This window comes from Lasioglossum baleicum, chromosome 15 (assembly GCF_051020765.1).
Source record: "Lasioglossum baleicum chromosome 15, iyLasBale1, whole genome shotgun sequence".
NCBI lineage: Eukaryota > Metazoa > Arthropoda > Insecta > Hymenoptera > Halictidae > Lasioglossum > Lasioglossum baleicum.
In genome coordinates, this window is record NC_134943.1 from 9708659 (window position 1) to 9733054 (window position 24396).

At 42.0% G+C, this 24396-nt stretch overlaps 1 protein-coding gene across 3 annotated transcripts in view; it reads right to left on the reverse strand.

The window, feature by feature from the left end:
* The window catches only part of Cpx (synaptic transmission protein complexin), a 420394-nt gene that overhangs the window by 75214 nt on the left and 320784 nt on the right, over positions 1-24396 (reverse strand). The window contains exon 1 of one of the 3 annotated variants that reach the window (XM_076439912.1): positions 12510-12664. The exons of the other annotated variants lie outside the window; for them this stretch is intronic. Within the exon in view, the coding sequence (XP_076296027.1) occupies positions 12510-12522 (13 nt within the window). The 5' untranslated portion in view covers positions 12523-12664. Of the gene's footprint in view, positions 1-12509; positions 12665-24396 lie in introns of those variants that run through there. 3 annotated transcript variants of the gene reach the window in all.

The window sequence follows — 24396 nt, forward strand, 5'->3', positions numbered from 1 at the left end:
GCGCGAGGAATTTCAAAGCGAGCGTTTAACGAACAACTGACCGCGCCGGCCAGTAATTGGATTCCCGGCGAATAAACCGAATTCCATATTCCGTGTCGCGTTACGCCGGCCTGTTGGTCGGATCGATTGAATTATATGCGCTCGAAACGGTGCCGTGGACCGAACATTTTTGTAAGCCTTAGTTTACCGTACGGGACGCTCGCTCGTGACATTCCGGGACACGGTACATACAAGCACGGCACGGGCACACGGCGTGTGTGCCATTTCTCGATAAATTCGACAATGAAATATCGAAAGCCGGAGGCCCGAGGACTACTTTATTGCTGAGAGACACGGTTCGGTACGCTGCTGCGAGCGCTGCTGTTTCAAATTTGCTTTCGCGGCGTTTTTCCTTATCGCGCCAGCGCAGATGTTACGCCGCTCTTGTCGAGATACTGTGATAGTCCGCTGCAATGTTGTCGAGCTGTTACAACCCTTCCTGTTTTAATCACTGTTTAATCACCCATCGTTTAACCTTCCCTATTTTTCGATTTATTTATCGTGGCTGTGATACTCGATTGCTGCAATTTTTGTGTGCATTAATTAATAAATACGTCTCGTGTAAAACTTGAAGTGCAAGTTGCAAATTAAGAAAAGAATTTGTCGAAGTCTCAAGTTTCCAGGAAATTAAATAAGTTCGTCGGAAATGTTCAGGACTGGTAAGCCTGACCAATCCTTGATTTGTCTCCTTAAAATAAACAGGTAAGCGAACGTGTTATGAATTTTTCAAGCAGACTGTATCGACGTTTCAATTAGAAAAATTAATACTGTGCAATGTAGTGGGACACCGACACAACTTGAAACCAAGTTAATGAGTGTGGGAATGTGTGACGTAGAACTCGAAAATGTCTGACCATTGCTCGACTCGTCCACTTGGAATGATAAACTCAGATCCCTGGTGTTTCTCGCGGAACTTCAACAAGAAACGATAACAAATGATCTGAGAATGGGAACGTGTAATATAGAGCTGAGCTGTCCGATCATTTCCGGACTTATCTACTCACAGTATACGGAACAGTGAACACTTGACAGATGAACTTTGATATCCGATTACCTTGACTTTGCCGATTAAGAGGATAAATAATATAATGCGAGAGAGTGAAAATAAATTGAACGTTGATAGAAAATTAATGAGAAACAATAACAAACAAACCGGGAGAACGATTTATCGAGGCCTGAAAAGTCGACTACTAATGAGAACGAACTCGTTAACAGGCTAAGCGAATTGTATCCGCATACTGGCTCGAGTCGATCGGTAATCTGTTTTCGGTGAGCCCCGCGATTCCGAAAACACTCTGCATACTATGTATACACAGAACTGGGGAAAATAGTATTTTAAATAGTATATAGTAAATAATCCCATTTATTTTACAGTGTCTGTACAACCTTGAAAATAAAATATTTTATTTGATGCAGTGATTTTTGAAAATAAAATATTTTATTTGTTGCAGTAATTTTTGAAAATAGTATTTGAAAAAACTATTTTATTTTAAGAATATTAAAAATATTTGGACTTTGTCTTTATTTTCAATTTCAATTTTAAATATTGTTGCTCAAAATAATGGTTCGCATTCAATAGATTGCTGTGGTAAATGATATAGTGAGTATGGCAAGTGATATAGTTTCTTATATTAAGTACCATTTCTTCTTTAAATTATTGCTAAAATAAGAAATATTAAATAAGTAATGCGATTTCTGAAAGTATTAGATGTAACGATGCAGTAAATAAACTATTCTATTTTGTGTTCCAGATGATTAAAATAGAAATATTTTACTTTGCGTTTCAGATGATTAAAATAGTAATATTTTATTTTATGGATGAAATTGTTAAAATAGAAATATTTTATTTCGATGTTCAGATTCTTCAAATAGAAATAGTTTATTTCGAGGTTCACATTCGTCGAATAAAATACCATTTTCTGCAAGCAAAATAAAATCTAAAATATTAAATAGTATTTCAAATATTTTTTCCGCCAAATAATGCCCACCTCTGTATGCATATCATAATTTCACGCGTGCCGATTCTACGCTGCAGTTAATAACAGGCGCTCGAGTAATTCGCTTCGAAGCTATCGGGGAAATTGTAGTTCGCCTCGAACAACGCGTTTTAAATCTCGCGCCGCGCCGAAACCTTCTTTGTTCCGACCAATTGGATCGCGTGTAACGTTAATGAAAGAAGCGATGTAATCACGAAAGAGAAAGAGGGACAGAGAGACCGGTAATTCGATATTCTGTAGAAAATTTGAAGGATAGGGAAAAAGAGGGAGAGGATTCGTGTCACCGTAAGCGGTTGAAATGAAAAGCATCAGGAATTCGGTGATGGCGGTTATTCCGTTTCCGGTTGAAACACGTATTCGCGGATACACGGAAAGCGGTTTAAAGTAGCGGCGAACTCGGTCGAGCTCTCTCGGCCCGCGTCTCCGGCGCAATCCCAATTAAATCCACAACGGATAACATCCTATCCTCGAATGGGATAGCAGACCGGCTGCTAAGAGTATCTAACTCGCTGCTAACTATGAGAAGCACCGACTGCCGGGACAATATGTCCCGCGGATTCCAATTGATTCCACGTTCACCAACCACCGTCTGACGATCCGCTTCCATCGTTTCTCCGTTGTTACCGGCGCAACCTCGCTCTCGGATTCAATGTATTATTCGACGCGGATGCATGGAATAATTACGGTCGTTCGAATTGTACTTTTAACGCGCCACTGCGCCGCCCATGCTTTCGTCCATTTCGACAGATTATCATAAGTTATTTAAGCCGGCTAAACAGATCGCGCATTCGGCTGCTCGGATTTCCCTGTCCTCGGATTTCTACAGTAACGTTAATAATTTAATTCCCGGCTCACCGAGATTCACACTGTTCCTGCTATCCGCGCTCGAACTTCCGAGCTCCTCGATCTCCCAATAATTCGATCGTTTGCACTTCGGGTCTGCTGGCAGTTCGGATATTTAGATACATCGTTTCTTAAATTTTTGTATATTCAATTTCCTCCGGTTAAATGTTCAGGCATTCCGTCGACTTGTCAAGCGCCTTCGAAATTTCTCTGAATTGTAGGGAATCCTGATTCCCGGCAACGCACAGTGGTCTAGAAGTCAGTTCTAGCGCGAATAAATTAAAAATACCAACTAACGTAAATATGTTAAAATTTATAGTTGTATGATAGTTTGATATGTATACTACAACAACAAAAGCGAAATTAGTAAATCACATCACCGTATTATTGTTGGCAAGACTGTCAACGTTCCAGTAACCACATTCTGTTTTCCTGCGTCAGTCAATTGCTACAAATTATAACCTTAAAATATCGAGTTCTGTCTTGAAGTGTGCATAAATTGTGTTAGTATCTTGTTATATATGATATTATCAGTATGACTGTAACTGGAAACGGTAGGTTTACGTTTCCTTCACACACTTTATGATATATTTTATGAACTGATACTTTTTAAGAAAAATTAGAATGTTAGAATGTCGTATGTTTTACATTTAATTTGAAAGCTTACTTCATCTCCATAAACGGCAAAGAGAAAACGCGATCCCCCGCAATCCCATTATCGTTTTATTTTAATATTTTAGTACACGTATCTACGATCACCCGCTTAGAGTTGTTCGAAGTATGGTTCAAACTGAAGAATTTGAAACGAAAGGATTGCGTTAGTGGATTACTAGAGGCTATTTTTACCGGAAGGAATGTGAGCGCACACAATATTGAACGAATTTTAGAGAAGTTTATCAAAAATATTGAGAAACGCTGGAACATAGGCAATAATTATAAAGATAGATTTCTGTCAAAAAATAAGACTGTTAGAATCGACCATAGTATTCCCCTTTAATGAGATTGACATTCACGAGCTTGAACCCGCAAGAGTTGGAAGGCCATTAAAAAATTTTAATGAATGTAGTATTAGATTACTAATTATTATATTAATAAACAAGTAGTCAGTATTGTAAATTATGTTTTATTTACTTTACTCGAATATTTAAAAGTCATTTTACACAAAATGTCAATTTTTTTCCTCGCACACTAATTAATTCGCACTAGAACTGACTTCTAGACCACCGTGCAACGGCGCAATATTCTATTTAAATTCGCAAATTTCGCGTCTCTTTCTCTCTGTCCATTTCCAAACGTTCCGGCAAATGCACGACGGAAAACAGAATTTTTGAGGGGCCAGGACTGCACGGTTCAAAAAACGTTCCCCTAATTACCGAGGCACGCAATTGCTCGCGTTCAAGCGAGCACATCGGTTGTTCTGCCGCAACGAACCGCACGTGCCGGCGCGAAAATCGTTACCTAAGCCTAAGCCATTCTGCCGTAGATAACGAGTCGGTGATTCTCGAAGGGCGTGTTTCGACCCCTAGCACTCTCTCTCTCTCTCCCTTTTTCTCTGTTCGGCTCGCCTCTAAAATTAATTTCCCCGGCAAACAGACTACTTCGTTTACGTGGGTCACGTTTTTCGCAGGCACTTTCGCGCTCGCTGCCAATCGATCCCTCCGCGCATATATTCGCGCTCGTTACGTGACCGGCTTCCTTGTGTAAGCGAAAATTCCCCCCCCGCTGTCTCCCTCGATCGATTATTTCACCACTGATCCCTCTTTTCGTTTATTTACCCAGAAATCCACTCACTAAATATTCTCAACACTTGCACTGGATGTTCGAATTCTTTGATTCACAATTATGCAAGTTGGATAAATTCATTTTCCAAAGTGAACTTATCAACAATGAGTATCAGATTTTTTATTTTGTAACTATTGTAGGTGTCTGAACAAACTTTCTCTCTGATCCAGGTCATCTCGAAATAAGCCATCACCGAGGCCTCGTTTGCGAGCTTTCGGAGCTTCCGGTCGACATAATCGTCGGCCAGCGATAATTTACAAGGCGTTAGGCTGTCAGGCCGTTTTGCCAGATCTAACTCGGCCAGAGCCGAACGGATAGATATTGGGCCGTGCCGTCAACGCGTTATTTACGACTCGTATCGATTCTCAGTTTCGAATGACGGATCCCCCGGAACTCCTCGCTATATTCACTTCGCGAGTTGAATAGAGCGTGGAACCGTTTGCCGAAAATAATTGACGTCGCTCTGTTCGAGCTAGGTTCGCGATTCCTTGCTAGTGGAGCACGTGTTATTTCCATGGATTTTCTTCGGAAAAAGAAGACCGTGTTTCGAATCTGCGGGATGAGACTAAACGTCGCGTGCAGGTGGACGCGTTTCGAGAGTACTCGGCCTCGAAGACAAGGGCTGCGCCGAAAACACGAGTGCCTCGGAATTCCGAGGCGAAAGGAAACGTCGAGTCGAGTCGAGTGCCTTCTGCTTGGGACCTGAGAGAAACTGGGAATCTTAAGGGAGAGGCTGTAGCCAACTGTTTGGGACGTGTTTCTGCCGAAAATTCAGAATCAACCGGTTTCTGGAAAATTGAGTCTTTCAGAGAGGTAGATTCGAATAAGCTGATTTTCTGTGGGACGCTCAGATTCAAATAGAGGATTACATTTCTTGAAGGGTAGTGAAGGAATTTTGGGAAATTTTACTCTGATTGATAGAGTATAGTCTGCCTCCTAAATGTGCAATTTAGTGCAGTCTGATGCAATGCTTTTTTGAGATGTGTCCGCTGCAGAAAATTAGAGAAAATGGTACCCTGATCGATACAGGCAAGTTTGATCTAGATCTGATATATGATGCTGTGGATTTTATTATGAATTATGGGTAAGAAGAGCCTACTGTAAAAATTACAGAAAATTTTATAGTCTGCCTCCTAAATGTGCAATTTAGTGCAGTCTGATGCAATGCTTTTTTGAGATGTGTCCGCTGCAGAAAATTAGAGAAAATGGTACCCTGATCGATACAGGCAAGTTTGATCTAGATCTGATATATGATGCTGTGGATTTTATTATGGATTATGGGTAAGAAGAGCCTACTGTAAAAATTACAGAAAATTTTACAGTGTACAATAGAAATTAAATTTGCTCTAGATCCTTGAACAGTTGCCTGACTGATAGATGATGCTGTGGATTTCATTATGAACCATGAGTATGAAGTGCCTACTCTAAAAATTGTAGAAAATTTCGCAGTGTCCAATAGAAATTAAATTTGCTGTAGATCTCTGAACAGTTCCCTAACTGATAGATGATGCTGTGGATTTTATTATGAATTATGAGTAAGAAGGGCCTACTGTAAAAATTACAGAAAATTTTACAGTGTACAATAGAAATTAAATTTGCTCTAGATGCCTAACTGATAGATGATGCTGTCGATTTAATTATGAACTACGAGTAAGAAGTGTTCAGTAGAAGCCAAATTTCCTCTAAACAGTTGCCTAATTTATTTCCTAGTGTAGTGAAGAAGTAGATCCTTGGAAAAATAATCTCAGGATCCTGGATATGTGAATGGGTGTGGTCGTATATGGTTGTTTTCAGTATGCCGCTCGAAATCTGGAGGAAGTATAATACATAGGTAAACGGGAATGTTGAAAGAAACACGAGGGCGAGAAGCCTCGCGGAAAGGGGATGAGGGTTGCCGAAGACGAGTGGTTTATGGTTCTGCGCTGCGTGATGGATGAAACTGGATAATGCTATTCCCCGACGAAAGAATAAAACTCGTGGAATCAATAACCGTATGAATTATTCCTGGCCCGCTTCGCTTACTTTTAACTCGGCTCGGCGTTTCTCCGACTTCAACGATCGCGTTGCCGGAATTAGCATAGTCGTTGCCTGGAGAACTTGAATAATTAATTATCCCCTGGTTTTATTTTGATCAGACACTGTAGCCAAATTATTGGCGCCACTAAAAAATTTATTGTCGATCGCATTTACTTTACAGAGTAGTAATCGACGCATTGTCTAGACGAATTTCACCACACCGCAAACCAAAAAATTATTTGAAGCAATCTACCTTATCCTACGCGTACACAGAACCATCTCCCACACAATCCGACACATTAAGGCAGTCCCAAATAGAAGAATCCCCCCCGAGAACAATCCCAAGAAAATATGAATAATTATACCCTGGTTTTATTTTAATCAGACACTGTAGCCAAATTATTGGCGCCACTGAAATATTTATTGTCGATCGCGTTTACTTTACACAGTAGTAATCGACGCATTGTCTAGACGAATTTCACCACACCGCAAACCAAAAAATTATTTGAAGCAATGTACCTTATCCTACGCGTACACAGAACCATCTCCCACACAATCCGACACATTAAGGCAGTCCCAAATAGAAGAATCCCCCCCGAGAACAATCCCAAGAAAATATGAATAATTATACCCTGGTTTTATTTTAATCAGACACTGTAGCCAAATTATTGGCGCCACTGAAATATGTATTGTCGATCGCGTTTACTTTACACAGTAGTAATCGACGCATTGTCTAGACGAATTTCACCACACCGCAAACCAAAAAATTATTTGAAGCAATCTACCTTATCCTACGCGTACACAGAACCATCTCCCACACAATCCGACACATTAAGGCAGTCCCAAATAGAAGAATCCCCCCCGAGAACAATCCCAAGAAAATATGAATAATTATACCCTGGTTTTATTTTAATCAGACACTGTAGCCAAATTATTGGCGCCACTGAAATATGTATTGTCGATCGCGTTTACTTTACACAGTAGTAATCGACGCATTGTCTAGACGAATTTCACCACACCGCAAACCAAAAAATTATTTGAAGCAATCTACCTTATCCTACGCGTACACAGAACCATCTCCCACACAATCCGACACATTAAGGCAGTCCCAAATAGGAGAATCCCCCCCGGGAACAATCCCAAGAAAATATGAATAACTGAAACACAAGCATCAATCCCCGGAGCCCGGTTGAACTCCCCCGGAAAATATCCGAAAACCGCGTTGCTCATTATGCGGGAGAAGCGGCCAGGTGTCACAGTTCGAGCGGGTAGCGTGAATTCCAGCACTTTTTCGAGTCGCGTGTTCTCGGACTCTAGCAGTTTTCGGCCGCAATTAACACGGTGTCTGAATATTTCTTTTCGCGCGACAAGCCGTTGAAAGGTGTTCACGGGCCTGTGAGCGTGTGCAGCCCGTTCTCCGGGAAATTTCGCAACCTTTGGCCCGCTTCCCGCGTGAGTGGTATGTAGGCTGTGTGTGGGTATATATCCCCGGAGCCGAAAATCCAGTTCGCTGGGAGAGCCCGGGACGGGAAACCGCAGAGAGAACGTGGCGCGCGGAGCTTGCACGCATCGTGGCGGACCAATCTCTCGCTTTTAATTCCGCGGAGATAAACGCGAGCCGAGTCTCTCGTAGTTCGCTGCTGCTGCTGCGAGGCTGAGAGAAAGAGAGAGGAGAGAGAGCTTGTTGGGAGAGACCTCCCTCTCATTTTTTCCCCGTTTCCCGACTCGCCAGAGCCCCGAATGCATTCGACGGAATTTGAATGCGTTTCGAGACGGCTCCGCGCGGCGGAGAGGCCGTAACGAGCAAACTTTCGTAACTCGGGTATCGCGGGGAAGTGCTTGTTTTCCATCGAAACTCGTACTTAACCCTCTCTCTCTCTCTCTTGCTCTCTGAGCCCCGTTCTTTTTGCTCCGGAACTGCTGAGTGTTTTAAATTTCGTTCCCCCGGCGAACAATGCCGAAGAATAATTTGAGTTGGAGCCGCGAGGGGCTTGCGGGGGTTGGACCACCGGAAATTCGAAAAACGGGGCTAAACGGGGGTGGCGGTGTTGGTTGCTGGTGTGTGCACCGTTCGATCTTCCAGGGCGAGCATTAGCCCAATTACAGGCCGACACTCATTGGCCGCGACCCGAGACCGATTTTCGGCCCGGAATGCGACCATCCGCACTGCAGTTCGCAGTGGTCCGGGCGCAGCCCTTCGTTGCAACATCCTTGCGAATGCGTGCAACGGCTGTGAATCGCTCGTGTGCGCCCTTGCTAATCGGCTCGGGCTGGTTAGCCAGTCTACTCGGTGTCCTGATTAACGGAAACTACGGAATTAGACGAATCTGTGCGGTTAAAACTTCTGTGTACATAGAAACGTGTACATGGTTGTTGTTCTCTGATATTTCTACATGACATTATGTTTTTCAGCGACTCATACTGGACACAAATCTGTCGTAAGTAGGATGGGACTGTCTTGGTCAGACAAGTCATCGACATTTACTAAGGATTTGTTTATAGAAGAGATTGCTGAAAAGCTTTGTATAAAGATTCTGTTGAAAATCTATGTTAAATGCAGAATAGCATTATAATTTCTAGCACTGTGATTGTGAAATTAATAAAATAACTTCTTCAATGATATTGATGCAGTCATGTATTTATATATTTATATGATACAGTCCAATATGACATTATCTTTTTCAGCGAGTCATACTGGACACAAATCTGTCGTAAGTAGGAGGGGACTGTCTTGGTCAGACAAGTCATCGAAATTTTCTAAGGATTTGTTTATAGAAGAGATTGCTGAAAAGCTTTGTATAAAGATTCTGTTGAAAATCTATGTTAAATGCAGAATAGCATTATAATTTCTAGCACCGTGATTGTGAAATTAATAAAATAACTTCTTCAATGATATTGATGCAGTCATGTATTTATATATATGATACAGGCCTGTATGACATTATCTTTTTCAGCGAGTCATACTGGACACAAATCTGTCGTAAGTAGGATGGGACTGTCTTGGTCAGACAAGTCATCGACATTTACTAAGGATTTTTTATAGAAGAAATTGCTGAAAACCTTTGTATAAAGATTCCGATGAAAATCTGTGTTAAAAGTAGAATAGCATTATAATTTCTAGCACTGTGATTGTGAAATTAATAAAATAACTTCTTCAATGATATTGATGCAGTCATGTATTTATATATTTATATGATACAGTCCTATATGACATTATCTTTTTCAGCGAGTCATACTGGATACAAATCTGTCGTAAGTAGGAGGGGACTGTCTTGGTCAGACAAGTCATCGAAATTTTCTAAGGATTTGTTTATAGAAGAGATTGCTGAAAAGCTTTGTATAAAGATTCCGATGAAAATCTGTGTTAAAAGTAGAATAGCATTATAATTTCTAGCACTGTGATTGTGAAATTAATAAAATAACTTCTTCAATGATATTGATGCAGTCATGTATTTATATATTTATATGATACAGTCCTATATGACATTATCTTTTTCAGCGAGTCATACTGGATACAAATCTGTCGTAAGTAGGAGGGGACTGTCTTGGTCAGACAAGTCATCGAAATTTTCTAAGGATTTGTTTATAGAAGAGATTGCTGAAAAGCTTTGTATAAAGATTCCGATGAAAATCTGTGTTAAAAGTAGAATAGCATTATAATTTCTAGCACTGTGATTGTGAAATTAATAAAATAACTTCTTCAATGATATTGATGCAGTCATGTATTTATATATTTATATGATACAGTCCTGTATGACATTATCTTTTTCAGCGAGTCATACTGGACACAAATCTGTCGTAAGTAGGAGGGGACTGTCTTGGTCAGACAAGTCATCGAAATTTTCTAAGGATTTGTTTATAGAAGAGATTGCTGAAAAGCTTTGTATAAAGATTCTGTTGAAAATCTATGTTAAATGCAGAATAGCATTCAAATTTCTGGCACTGTGTGATTGTGAAATTGACAAAATAACTTCTTCAATGATATTGATGCAGTCATGTATTTATACTAGCTCTATCTATTGGCTAGAGAGTGTGTACAGGATGACCCAGTTAACATGATGGAACCGAAAACAGGGTGGATCCTCGTGCGAAAGTAAGTTGAAACTGTTCATCGAAGTTGGTTCGTTTTGAGGCTTGGTTTCTCGAGCAAGTCGGTGGTAAAAGTTTGTCTACCTATCGGTCACTGTTCCTGCTAATTGGTCAGACGTAAGCTACTAATAATTTAACATTGACATTCGAAGAGTTCGAATAACCAGACTGCTCACTGTTTCTGCTCATCGATCTGGCTATAGCTCGCAACTGCAATTTACATAGCGAATATTTTGTACCAAGTTAGAACTTACGTTCGTTCTAAATATTCGTCTGACTATTCCGCATTTATTCTACTTTCTATATAACCGATTTCTCACGAGTCTAGAATCGAAATGTTTTTCACATGTTTGTCTGGCTATTTCTCACTGATTTTACTTCACACATGTTTACAAAAACATAACTTACTAATTTAGCAATGGAAATCAGGAAGATCATGTCGTTCTTAACGTTCTACTCGACAAGAACAATTCTGTTCAACTCTGTACCCTCCCGAATTCCCAGACCATTACAAAACTACTACGATTTCACCGCCTAACTCAGATGGCAGCTCTCGCCCATGGGCGGTTGCCAATAAAAAATTATGTGTCAGTTCTTTACCGGGGAATCATCGTAAAACCGGGTATAGGCGTATTTCCACACTGTCGCCTCGTTTTCCACAAGGAAGACAGCAGCCTCCGTCTCAGAAACAACACAATTTCCAGAACACACTGCATAGTAACATAAACCTGAACGTAGACATTTCACGTACACACGCACCCACACAGAACTTGCACGGTTTCACGAACGACATACAGTATGGAGCGATAACGAAGCTATGCAAGCGGGTATATCTAGCGGGCTGGAGAAAATTGGGGTTTAAAAAAAATGGGTGGAACAGGGGATTCGAAAAATGAGTGATGAAATGGGAGATTCAAAGTGGACCGAAAACGTGATCGAGATCCAGGTGATCAAGCAGATACCGAACCGGATCACCTGCGCGCGTAACGTGCGGGCTCGCGAGATAGATCGAAAGAAAACGAGAGAGAGAGAGAGAGAGGGAAAGAGAGAGAGGTAGGCCAAAGGATCACCAGGTGATAGAAGAGAGAGACTGATATGCTTGATGAAACAGTACCTGGTTCCGTTGGTTGTTACGGTCGTGTTGTAACGTGGTGGTCGTGGTTCGTTGCGCCAGCCTGGAGCCAGTCCCGCAGCGGCTTGTCACGAACTCAAAAGACGGGCAAACTATAATACCCAGCATGATTGCCAAATCAAACATCGAAATCAGAGACTTCCTTCCACAAAAGAAGAAGTATAAAGAAGTTGAACAAGAACAACAAGGAGAATAGTAAAACAGGAACACACACGGGAGAAGAACAGAGAAATAGAAGACTCTCAGAGATAGAACAAGTTTACACACTGGGACAGGCTCCAGCTTCCAACGAGCTCTCCGTGGCTCGTGTATCGATCGATCGATCGTTCGGTTGCGAAACGACTGTGTGAGAACCAAGGTCGGAGGACAGAGTAAAATGAAAAATCGTGAGAAAGAATAAACCAAACAAATCGATAGAAAAAGAAAAATCGAGGAAAACAACACCGGGACAGATCACGCGAGAACGAGTCGATGACGTATAGATTGCGCACACGATGACAATATAATATGTATATACATATATATATATATATACATATACACTCGGCAACAAGAGCAAGTGAGAGGAGGCTAAGTTTAAGTGCATGCTTGGCTTTCTAGCTTGGACATACCCAGTATGTCCATGACTCGGCCTCGTGGCTGCGCTCGTGATGCTGGCGACAGTAGTACTGGCGCCGTTTCGCTCGGACTTGGCTTGCCAGCACCGACAACGACCACCACCACTGCCGCCACCACCACCACCGCCGCCTAACCACCACCACCTAGCATCCCCTATCAAGAACCGACTGTCCCCCCCACCCAAAACCGGGTGGGCGTACCTTCGGAAGGGGATACGCGCACCGGGAGGGGTAGAAAAATGTTGGTATCCCCTCTGGGAAACTTCTCTCTGTAACTCCCCCTCGTCTCTCCTCCTCATCCTCCACCTCCTTCTCCCCTTGTCCTCCTATCCCTCTACCTATCCAACGAGAGTCCTAGGTCCTAGTCGGGGGAGAGTGCTACCAACGGAAGGAACCAACCTGCACGAACCCAGCACGCAATATTTCTGCCGGACCCTTTTCTGGAGCAGACGAAACCGGTGCACGCACTACCGTCGACGCGTACACCGGCCAATCCGAACCGATAGGGGCTGTCGTTTCTCACCCTGCCGCGCGATTAATCGACACTGGGTCAACCAGCGTTAGGGGATCTCTTGGAACCCCACGTTCTCTTCCTTTCTTCGTTCCTTTCTTGGTTTGTTATCGTTGTTATTCTTTTAATTGGACGGTGTCTGGCAGATGATTTTAACAGAGCGATGATTCTACGATGAACACTCAGGAGAAAATGTGGAATAGGATTTGTGTGTACGAGTCTTTGCTTTTGAGGAAAACACTATATTTTATTTTTGCACCCTCATTTTGTTGTATAAACGGAATCTCAATTCTCTATATTATATATTTTTGAAAATTTACGACTCGAAGAATTTCTTTGTAAATTCGTGTAAACCAATAGGAAAACAATAGAAAACAGTAACATACTAATAAGTCGACAATGAAAGTAATTACTTCCCTGTTTTCAGTTGCTTAAATTGCTCAAGTACTTTTCTCACTTTTCGTTAATAGAAACTGTATTCCTTCGGTATACACAAGTTACTACAATTCTATGCTCGACAAGGCAATAATTATACGAAAACATCTTTCATGAGACTGTTTTGTGTACTCGTGTAAACAATAAGCAAATGTACATAACGTTGTATACCATGACAATTTATTTCAGGATTGTTCCGTTAACCGAAGATTTGTAAAAGAAGTTCTCTGTTTTTTGATACAGTATAATCATCGAGAGTCTTATTAATAAGCTTCCGATGAAGTGTTCACCCTTTTAATAATTCTGGAACATCCAGTGCAACAATATTATACTTGGAACTTAGTGGACCTCTGTTGGTTCTTCAACACAGTTCCGGAAGTTCTTCCTTTCAAAACTGACGCTTCTTTTACGAAATAATTAGTTGCTCTATAATACTGCAAGAAAAATTTGCATGAGCACGTTCGATAGAATTTCACCTTTCCAGGCTTTGTTTATTTTTCTAGAAAATGTTTGAAGATTCGCGTTCGAAAATTCGGAAAGCACGCGTGCTATCGAGTAGACATCAAGTAAAATGTCTGTGCGTGACACACCGTTTCTACTTCCTGTATACACTAATGCACTCGTGCTCTTGACTATGTATGGGCTAATGTGTCTGTTCATGACTCGCCGTTTCTACTTCTCCTGTATATTGTATGATAGCGAGCTGGCGCTTGACGAATTTTCAAACTCGATTTACTTGGAAACGGAGCGTCCTGTATAAATAATTTATGATATTCGCATTTCCGGTGCATTTGTCCACGTAGAATCACCCCCTATTGATTTTATTATAAATACTTTAACACACAGGGTGGGAATCATGTCGCCATTCAACTGCGGATCTTTTTCGCATTTAAGGTATGCACATTTGTAGAATCCAAGGAAACGTGTACATTAAAAAAACAACATTTTAATTGTTTTTGGTATACAGTAGTGGACAAAAGTTTAAGGACTATATTGTGTATATTGTATATTAATATTGTACTATACGGTTTGAAGTTTTCTGGGAAGCTAGAGCAATTAGTTCACCACAGGATGTGTAAAGAAATTTTTTCAAAAATTGCAATTGATCGGAATTGTTGAAAAAATAGTGAAAGTTACATTTTCAATTTTTTCATGTGGTCCTATATTGAAAATTAAAAAAATACGTTTTGTCGATCTGTGTGAATTAAACATATTCTGAAAATTTCGTAAAAATCGGTCGACGTTGCAATGAGCTGGAAACGTTTAAAGATGGTAAAAACGGCAGATTTCCACGGTTTTCGGTCTCTAACTGCAATAAATCTAAGGATTCTTACAGTGCATGTAATTGACATAGATCGGCGAAACGTATTCCTTAAATTTTCAATATAGGCCCACATAAAAAAAAAGTTAAAAATGCAACCTTCAGTGTTTTCTCAACAATTCCGACCAATCGCAATTTTTGACAAAATTTCTTTTCATATCCTGTAGTAAACTAATTGCTCTAGCTTCCCAAAAAAAGTACAAATCGTACAGTACAATATTAACATACTTACCGTCTTTTTTAGAGCGTCCTTAAACTTTTGTCCACTACTGTATGCAATTTAAAGTGGCAGTTTAGAAGACTGTAAAAGAGAAACTTCTGTTTGTCCATCGTATAACCAATTCAAACAAAATTTTCATTCAGCATTAGAACATTTCCAGCTCGCTTTCCCAGGAAGCAGATCGTCCAACTAAATCATGCGCAATTCACCCAACGACACGACAGTCTAGACAATATTATTAAATCATCTCCTCGCTCTTCATCGATCCCTCTGAAAGACAAGTTTAGCGTTTGCATCCGTCTCGCCTGCTTCAGAAGCCAAGCCTTCCTACGTCCACGGAACTCCGTGAGCCGGTGTCTGCGAAAAACTAGCTCGCGGATCCCGACCTATTCATCCGGGGCTAGATAAAGTTAGCCTCCGATTACCGTTCGCGTCGCGTGAACTTCCGCGTTGCTTGGAAATAATAGCGTCTCGTCGTATTTCAAGGGAAACGAAGAAGGGAGAACGGAAGGAAGGAAGGAAGGAAGGAAGGAAGGGCGTAGGCGTTGCCTGATAGGTGCGTGAAAAGCCCGATAAATCTTCGGGTGCTCGATGCCTGGAAGATGAAGGGAGGCTGTTCCTCTCCGTGTCTATCAAACTTCCCCGGCGCGGAATGGGCGTCAGATAGAGAGCTGCTAGAAGCGAGAGAAAACAAGAGAGCTAGAGAGGGAGCCAGAGGTGGTGGAAGGTGCAGTGGAACCGGAATAGGTCGCGAGAAGAGATATACGAGTGGTACAAGCTGCGATAGAGGCGGACAATGAACGAGAAGCCAGACAATGAGCGAGTGGAATCGAGACGAAGGGACCGTCGAACGATTCCTCCGGCAAAGGGTACGGCATCGGGGCGAGTTCGATGGGGGCTGGTCGCCGATAAAGGAAAACCATAGACTGAGAGAGAGACGCCATGGGAGAGAGTCCACGGGAGAGTGGTGTCCTTTTCGCCGCAGCTCGGATGGCATCTTACGTTCGGAACCGGTGCTGTTAATGGGTCGGAGGTCGCGGGTTCTATTAACTACAAACCGCAACTAGACCGGCTTCTAAGTAGAGCCAATAAATTATATCGCTCATTAAGCGAGTGCCGGTATAGCGCGCGAGAATCTTCCTTAATGGGTTCCCGGGAGGCACGCGGAATGCGTGCGCTCGAGAGACGACGCCGACGCCGTGGCTCTGCTAATTGCAATTTCGCTCGAGTGCAAGAATCAGCGTCTTTCTTCCTTCGGGAAACCTGTATTTTCCCTTGCGGGCAAGTATCCCGGCCCTGGGCCCCCTTCGTCCCTTCGTCGAAACTTCTATTTTTGCTTCGGTACAGGCATCAAGGCTCTGACGCATTTCTTTCTCCGCCAGTCGAGCGACATTTTCCGCGAGTTTTTCCGGCCCGAAACAAAGCGCCGGACCGGTCGAGACTGTGCGAAACAACGAACTGTTATCACTGACCGCGCTTTCGAACTCCCTTCTCCAAACAGAGCTAGATTGGATAGACTTTCAGAGCTGCAATCGATGGGAATGGAAGCTTACGCGATCCTGTCGGCTATTGTTTCACCAGGACACCCTGTAGAACGCAGCGTCTATTTCGACTTTTAGACTAGATTTTGTCGAGCTGCTGGCTGGACGTTTGTTGCAGACAATTTTAGAAGTCTCTCAGGGTGAATGGTGTGTAGAAGTTAGGTTTGCGCGATGCTTCTGATTATTGTTTTATCAGGGCAGACGGTAGAACGAGCTGCGGGATCTGTTCCGAGTTTTAGACTCGATTTTCTGTTGTTGGCTGGACGTTCGTTGTAGACGATTTTGGAATAATGGAAAAAATAAAATGCGTTAGGCTGGATTTTCTGCATTTACGACATAAATGAGAATTTCCTTGTTACGAGACATTTGATGAGCCTAGCCAAAACAAGAACTGGTATTAAGTCTCCTATGTACAAATAGAATGAAATTATTTTTCTACCAAAGTTTACAACCAAAAACTCATAGAAAATGTACAAATTTCTGTTCGGAAACTCAACATGACTTCTCACCGTATTACACTTCCACATGAACATACACATTTATTTAGTCAGAGCATGTTCCTATGGATTCACGATATTCAAAATCATACTACACTCAAGCATATATACACATATTTTACTCGTTAATCTTCGTATGTTAGAAACTGTATCCATTTAAAAATGTTACATGAAACTGTATATTATATGAATTTTAAAGAATTTATATTTTCAGATACTATGTTTTCAGCGTCTACAAATGTTTTTAATAAAATAGCTTTACTAGACTGCCGATCTTTATGCGAAGGAAAAGATGTTTGCATTGATTGCAAGACACAGGAGTCTTTAATTGTCTTATTAAGCTGAAATTAATACACTGACGTCGTCGAATCTTCTCGACTCGATTGTCGTCATAAATCCATAAAATCCGCAGTCTAGTTATCACGTGGAGAACAAAAATTCGTAAGTGTCCGGCGTTTCTTGCAACAGACGCAGACAATTTTTATCCTGCATGGAATCTATTCATCGCGAGAACGATACGCATGCTCCGAGCAGCATAGGTGTCGTAGTTTTAAAACTGTAACCGTGCGGCTATATTGATACTTTGCTGGGGGTCGAGGCGGGAATCTCGGCATTACCGTGGCGGAAGACAGTCCGTAAGGGGATAAGCCGTCGGTAAGCGAGGGTTTAAACAAATTCGAGCGGTCGAACGAGTCTCGGGGTCGACTTAAAGGCTCCCGGGGGCCAGGTTTCCCCCCCCTCTTCCCTCGGAAATTTCCCCTAAACAGGCTTCTCTCGCGGAACAATACTCGAATGGAATACTCGTGACTTCGAGTCACTTAACGAAAAGAAAAATCCCGGGAGCCCTCGCCCGCGATAAACCACTCGAGTGGCGCTGACTTATGGCGCGTAAGTTGCTCGGACACTGGAGAGAGCCTTCAAGATCGAAGAAAAAGAGAGAAAGAGAGAGAGAGAGAGAGAGTGGTTCGTGGGTGGACCGTATAGCGGTCGAATACATAAACATCGGCAATCCACTTCCATCGAAAGAGAGTGGAGGCGAGAAGATCTCTCACCTGTTTACGGGAACAAGCTGCGACGTGCGTGTTACCCTCTCGTTCTCCCTCTCTCTCTCTCTCTTTCTCTCTCTCTTTCTGCCTCTCTGTTTAGTTGAGTGGCTATCGGCTTGATAAATACAAGCGGTCGTTGAATAATGCATCGACCGTTCCCGGCACTCGGGAGTAAACAAGTAACCTAACACCGTGGCCTCGCCGGGATACCGATTCGCCTAAATCCTCGAGCATCCGACTTGTCGCACAGGAGAGCAACTTTCACACAAGCCACCGGTGTCGATTCCATCGCAACGGCCGCCGCGATATGCTAGCTCTGCGAGATGGAACCACGATACCTAATTCAGTCTCCGGACCGTCTGCTCTGTCCGTGGATATACCACTCGTGCTTCGCTGCACCGATCCCCGACTCTCCGTGAGATCTATGTACTTTTGCCGTGAACGTGTGTCGAACTGTTTATTCGATACATTCGACGGAATTGTTTTTGCTCGATCGCAGGGGACCGGTGAGTCGAGGCGATTGATTTACAGTAAGGAGCATAACTGATTCCACACACTTCGAATCAGAATAACTGTTATATGAATGGACCAAGCGACTTCAATTTCTCTGTAAGGCTAGAAGAATTAGTTTAGTAAATGACGTCTAATAAATTAGTTGAAAGAGTGCATTTGGTCGGAATTGTGAAAAACAATACTAAAAATTGATTTTTACAACTTTTTAGCTTGTGCCCAATAACGAAAATTTGAAAGATGTGTTTTGTCAACTGGTACAAATTACATACGCTCTGAAAATCGACATTGGTTAATTGGTGTACGAATTATAAACGATCAGAAATGGGAAAACTTGCCACTTTTTATGGTACACTACAAATTACCACTTTTGATCGTTTATAATTCGCAAACCAATTAATTAATTTCAGTGATATTTTCAGAGCGTATATAATTTATACCAGTTGACCGTACACATTTTTTGAATTTTCGTTATTGGCCTATTTGAAAAAGTTGTAAAAATCAATGATTACTATTGTTTTTCACAATTCTTCCGTCCATATGCATTTTTCAACATATTTTTTACACATTATTTACTAAACTAATTCTTCTAGCTTTGCAGAGAAATTCAAGTCGTTTACTGTATATACTTGAATACTTTCGGGGAAGTTGTGTAGAAATGTCGTGGGATGGTTCGATTGAATGATTGACTCCTCCGCGTGTTGTATTTACGGAGTTTCATACTAAATTGAAAAGAAAAATGAATTCTGCACGGAGATCGAGAAGAATGTTCGCAGATAAAATATCAGTGGATTGACTGATACGTATAAAAAACAATTTCTAAAACCTCGGGGGAGCGCATTCCAGAAATCTTCAATCGGAATGTCGAGAGCGAATTATAATCTGGCGATTACGCGGAAAAGAGCAATAAAGTATTGTTATTGTCGACGGAAAGTGTACCCAGAGACCCAGAAATCAGGGTGAAAGTTCGCAGCCCGAATCCCTGCGGTGATTGAATTACTTTTTCCGCGCGCGCGCGCGTGTGTGTGTGTATGAGAGAAAGAGAGAGAGAGAGGATTGGGGGTTTAATGCGCACGATCGCAGCTCTGCTCTGCTCCGCGCCGGCGGACGTTGATTTTTCCTCGGCAGCGATTAATTCCGACCGCGTAATTCCACGAGGATTATTCGACTCGTATCCCCGGCGGTCCGTTTGAATATCTGAAAATCTGGAACGGCCGGGCACTCCATCGACTCCGGTTGAAAATGGACTGGATGGACTCGATGGACGGACAGGGTGGAATCGAACAGAGAGCTGCGGGTCATGGGGGGTGAAGAAGGGCTTCGAAGTAACTCCGGTCCGAAGCGACGCTCGAAGATAATTCGTTGAAAAGAGCGATACCTATTCGGTACTGGCCTGGTTCGGTAGCTCCGACGGTAATTAAAAAAGCACGATTTTCCCATCAATATTAATGGCAGCTGCTTTCAATACCGGCCGGACTGTTCGAGAGGTTTAAATGATTTTTCGGGCTGTGCTCCTGGCCTTCGATTAGGTTTTCGATTTCGATGTAGACTCTTCTCAATGAAGTTTTGTTCCTTTCGACTAAGATTGTGCTAGTTGGAATTGCACCCAGGATTCATTTTGGTAAAACACTGAGCTAGGTGTGTGTGTGTTGGAAATGGGTGTTCAGATATGTACACTGGCACTTTAAACCTTTACCAGTCGAGGGGCGACTAACAAGGAGAGTGCAAGGTCGACGAGTCTCAGATTTGATTGAAACTTTGTACAGTTATAGATCTCGTTCTCCTGTTAACATGTATACCCCATTATAGGCGCAGATACTTAATAGTTTTTAAGATATTTATAATGAAAGGTTTTCATTACGATGAATATACAGGGTGAACATTATAAAGCTTTACAGACGAATATCTCCAAAAATATTGATTATACGCAAAAATGTTTCAGATGGAAGTTGTTCAGTATCGAGGGGATATCATGCAGTGGGGCTCTTATTTTCACCGGTGGACACTCCAAGTGAAGGTCAACTTTCTTTTTTTAAACGGAATGTCCTATTTCTTATACCATAGCTCAATAGAGTAGCAAATTCGGAGTATAAAAGTGTTGACCTTCATATGTCCTAAACGTAATAATTAACGAGATATTATCCAAAGAAGAAAGAAAATTGTTTCTTCCCCATCGAAATCTTTGGACACGTGTTTTACACGTGTTTAATATCTTTCATACTTTTCGAGATGTTCGGCTGGAAAGTTTTCAAATGAACACCCTGCATATAGGATTGTCTGTTAATACACGTGTTGTAAATACTGAATATTTCAACATCAGCTAATCTTCTATGTCGATACCCGTGGCGCCATCTCTATTTAGTTGTAAACGAGTCTAGAGAAATGAGCGCACATAGAAACACACACGTCTGTATCTCATTGCTGTAACTGTTCCAAGTCAGTTGTTGTGTCGTAGCACTCTAGTAGAGCAAACAGCATACTATGTAAAGCCTAACGATTATTACACAAGAATAGAATAAACCAAATTAACCATTAACCAAATTGTTTCCTACAACACGCACACACATACATACACCATCCGTACTTCAACTCTATAATATGTTGGTATCCAATCAATTACTACACGTTTAAGTATTGTATGAGGTATTAGATTAATTTCAAAATGCTTAATTTTCAAGTTAAAATGGTTCTGGCTGCAAAGGGTTAATATAAAACTATTCTTTATTATACGGCGCGGGAGGAAGCTCTTTACTCCACGAATTCTTAGCGATCCTCTGCGATCCTCAAAGGAAAACCACTGGAACCCCGAAAGGAAAATAGGGTCCCCTCGCATCTGCAGACTGTTCAGGTTGGGACCCACAGTCCGGCTCTTGAAAGGAAGTATCAAATTCGATACTTCGTAAGCTTGATTTAGAATACGATTCTGAGACCGGTTCATCATTGATTCATTTTTGACAGCGAACAATAACTTCATTGCGCTGGTAACTTCTATTTTCAAAAAATCGCAGTCAGTTCAGGCGGTTCGAGCATAATTACATAGATCGAGTTGCTCGAGAGATCCAAACAGCATCGAGAAACTCACGCTAATCCATTTGACCAGCTACTCGCACTGCAACACTTCCGTTCATGTTCAGCAGAGCTGGACCCAGAATCTCATGATCAAACTACACTGAAAAGGCAACAATAGCTTCAGGTGGTCCACTGGAACGCAAAGTCCAAGCATCACCGCCGTCATGGAACAGAATTCCCAGTATGCAGCGTCAAAGGGAAACGAGACACCGAAGTTGGCGAGGCAACCGTATCAGTATCATCTTTAACGCGGACGCTAAATGACCTGGCATCGAGATCGATATCCCCAAAGGCTGTCCTTAATGGCGATCGAGTATAGCGCGACAGACAGAAGAAGAGAGAGAGAGAGAGAGAGGGAGAGAGGACGTCTCGGAGAGCTCGTCGCCTTTCGTTAGGCACGCGTTGAAAGTCGCGCGAACATCGTTCTCGCGCGGATTAATCGCGCTAGTCGAACGTGACTGGATCGCATGAAACCTGTATATATATATCGATCTCTCGATGCTGCTCCAAAGGGAGCTGTGCTGCTCGTTCAGTTTCCCTCGGTTGATTGGGCTGCTGTCAAAGAGTCTCGAACAGCAACGTTTAAATAACTGACTCTGCTTCTTGCGCTGGTACAATCATTTTGCTCGTTTGTTGGTTCGAGGTCCTGGTATTCGGTGGAAAAAAGGGTCCGCGACAATTAATATTCACCGAGGACATTCCAGTAAATCACACACACAAATTGGAAAAATAAATAAATTCGAGTTAAGATAAAATTCAAATCCCTCGCTCTACGTTTTCTCAAGAATGATATTCTCGTGAAAGAAATCTGGAATAATCTGCAAGCTCTACGTTTTCTCAAGAAAGAAATCTGGAATAATCTGCAATAAAAATAAACTCGATATACAGAAATGTTTCTGGTTCGAGGAAAAGAAGAAGAGAGCCAGAGTTCCAATAAACATTAACCAAAGTTCAGCTGCCTCAACGAGTTAAGAATATACAGAGTGTCCCGCGTAACACTTTTCACGATTTTTCAAGTACTTAGCGATAATGTGACAAAACGATATTTTAAACAAAAGTTGATCAGTTTTGCCAATGGCAGTTGGTATTTTTGACTTAACAGTATTATAGCCCGTATTATGACGAATTCAACGACCTAGTATACCATGACCTTGGGATGACCTTGAAGTATCATTTAAAATTAAAAAAAAAATGAAGGTGGCCTTGGCAATAATTAAAAAGAAAATTTTCGAACTTTTTTTATTGCAATGTATACCCAATCGAAAACTGATCGACTTTTGTTTAAAATATTATTTTACAGATTATCACAAGCACTTAATTGAAAAATTGTGAAAAGTGTTACGTGGGACACGCTGTATAATAGAATTGAGCTAACACCAATCACTGTCCCTTTAATAGCACAATTGTCCAGAGAAATAGAGAGGAGAGAAGAGTGTTTCGCGAAAATTCGCGTCTATTTTCGTCGACGGATAGCATCACAAAGGGAATATCCCGGTGCTCGACCGGAAAACGAGTGATCGGTGACTGGCCACGAGTGGCTATCACTATGGCATAGTTCTATCGGGCCCGCGATGGAGAACGGACGCGAGAGCGTGATCGCAGCGTCGGTCACGTCAACGAGATAATTCCACGTCGTCGGGGATATTAAGCCGTTTCGGTAATTGCGGGTACGTTAATAACGATAGACGTGTTGATGGAACACCGGTAATCCCTGTTTCGGAATACTAAACGGGTCCGATGGACGATGGACTGCGTTTCTCTCTCTCTCTCTCCCCTTTCCTCTCTGCTTGGTCCTCCTCCGTTCCGCAAACACTCGGACGTAATCAACGTAAGATAGCGGTCTGACGCGAATTACAGACGAATTCGACGTCGCAACGACGGACGACGGCAAATATTTACACGGTCGCCGGTGAAAGTACGGACACTTATTTCGAGATTCCAATCGGTTCCTCCTCGTTTCCTGGTCTAGCAATTATCTCTAATTAGATGTTGGCCGAACTATTAAGAGCCGGCTGACTGGGCAAACACTGGCTCATTATCGACGCGACCCTCTCCTCTCATTCTCTCTCGCTCTTGATTCGAGCTCTCTCTTCGTCCTCTCTTCGCGATCATAGACGAATGTCCAACACGCGATATACACGCACATTAACATGAATATTGAATCATCGAGCCTGGGATCGTCGCCAAGACGAAATGGAACTCCGAAATATACTTCGGTGCATCCCAGGTGCATAAATCACTATTCGTTTCTGCGACATTTTTCAGACGTTCCTGGAGAATTAATGTAAACTCGCGGTACCACCTCAGCTGCATCCCGAGTGCATCCGCGGTACCAAATTTTTCATATATTCCTTGAAGATTAGTAAATATGTCTATAAACTTTCAAACTGATATCTCCATCCGTTTCGTTTCAAAATATTTTCAGAGACCCAGTTGTCTCGTGCAATTTTTTTGATAGGTTTCTGGAACATCAACAAACAAGCTCGCAAAGTTTCAAATGAATGCATCCATCCATTCCGTTTGAAAAGAATTGTCGAAGACCACGTCGAAAATAGATATTCAAGCTTTCAAAATTTTGATTATTTAATTCCTCTCGGACAGTCCCGTTCTCCAGACCCTGAAGAGTTCTTCTCCGCACATATTTCCGTACGTAGACTCACCATCGTCAGCAAATAAAATCTATAAGTTGAACAAGATCATCTTGTGCTCTTTCCGAGAAATGATTGTCAAT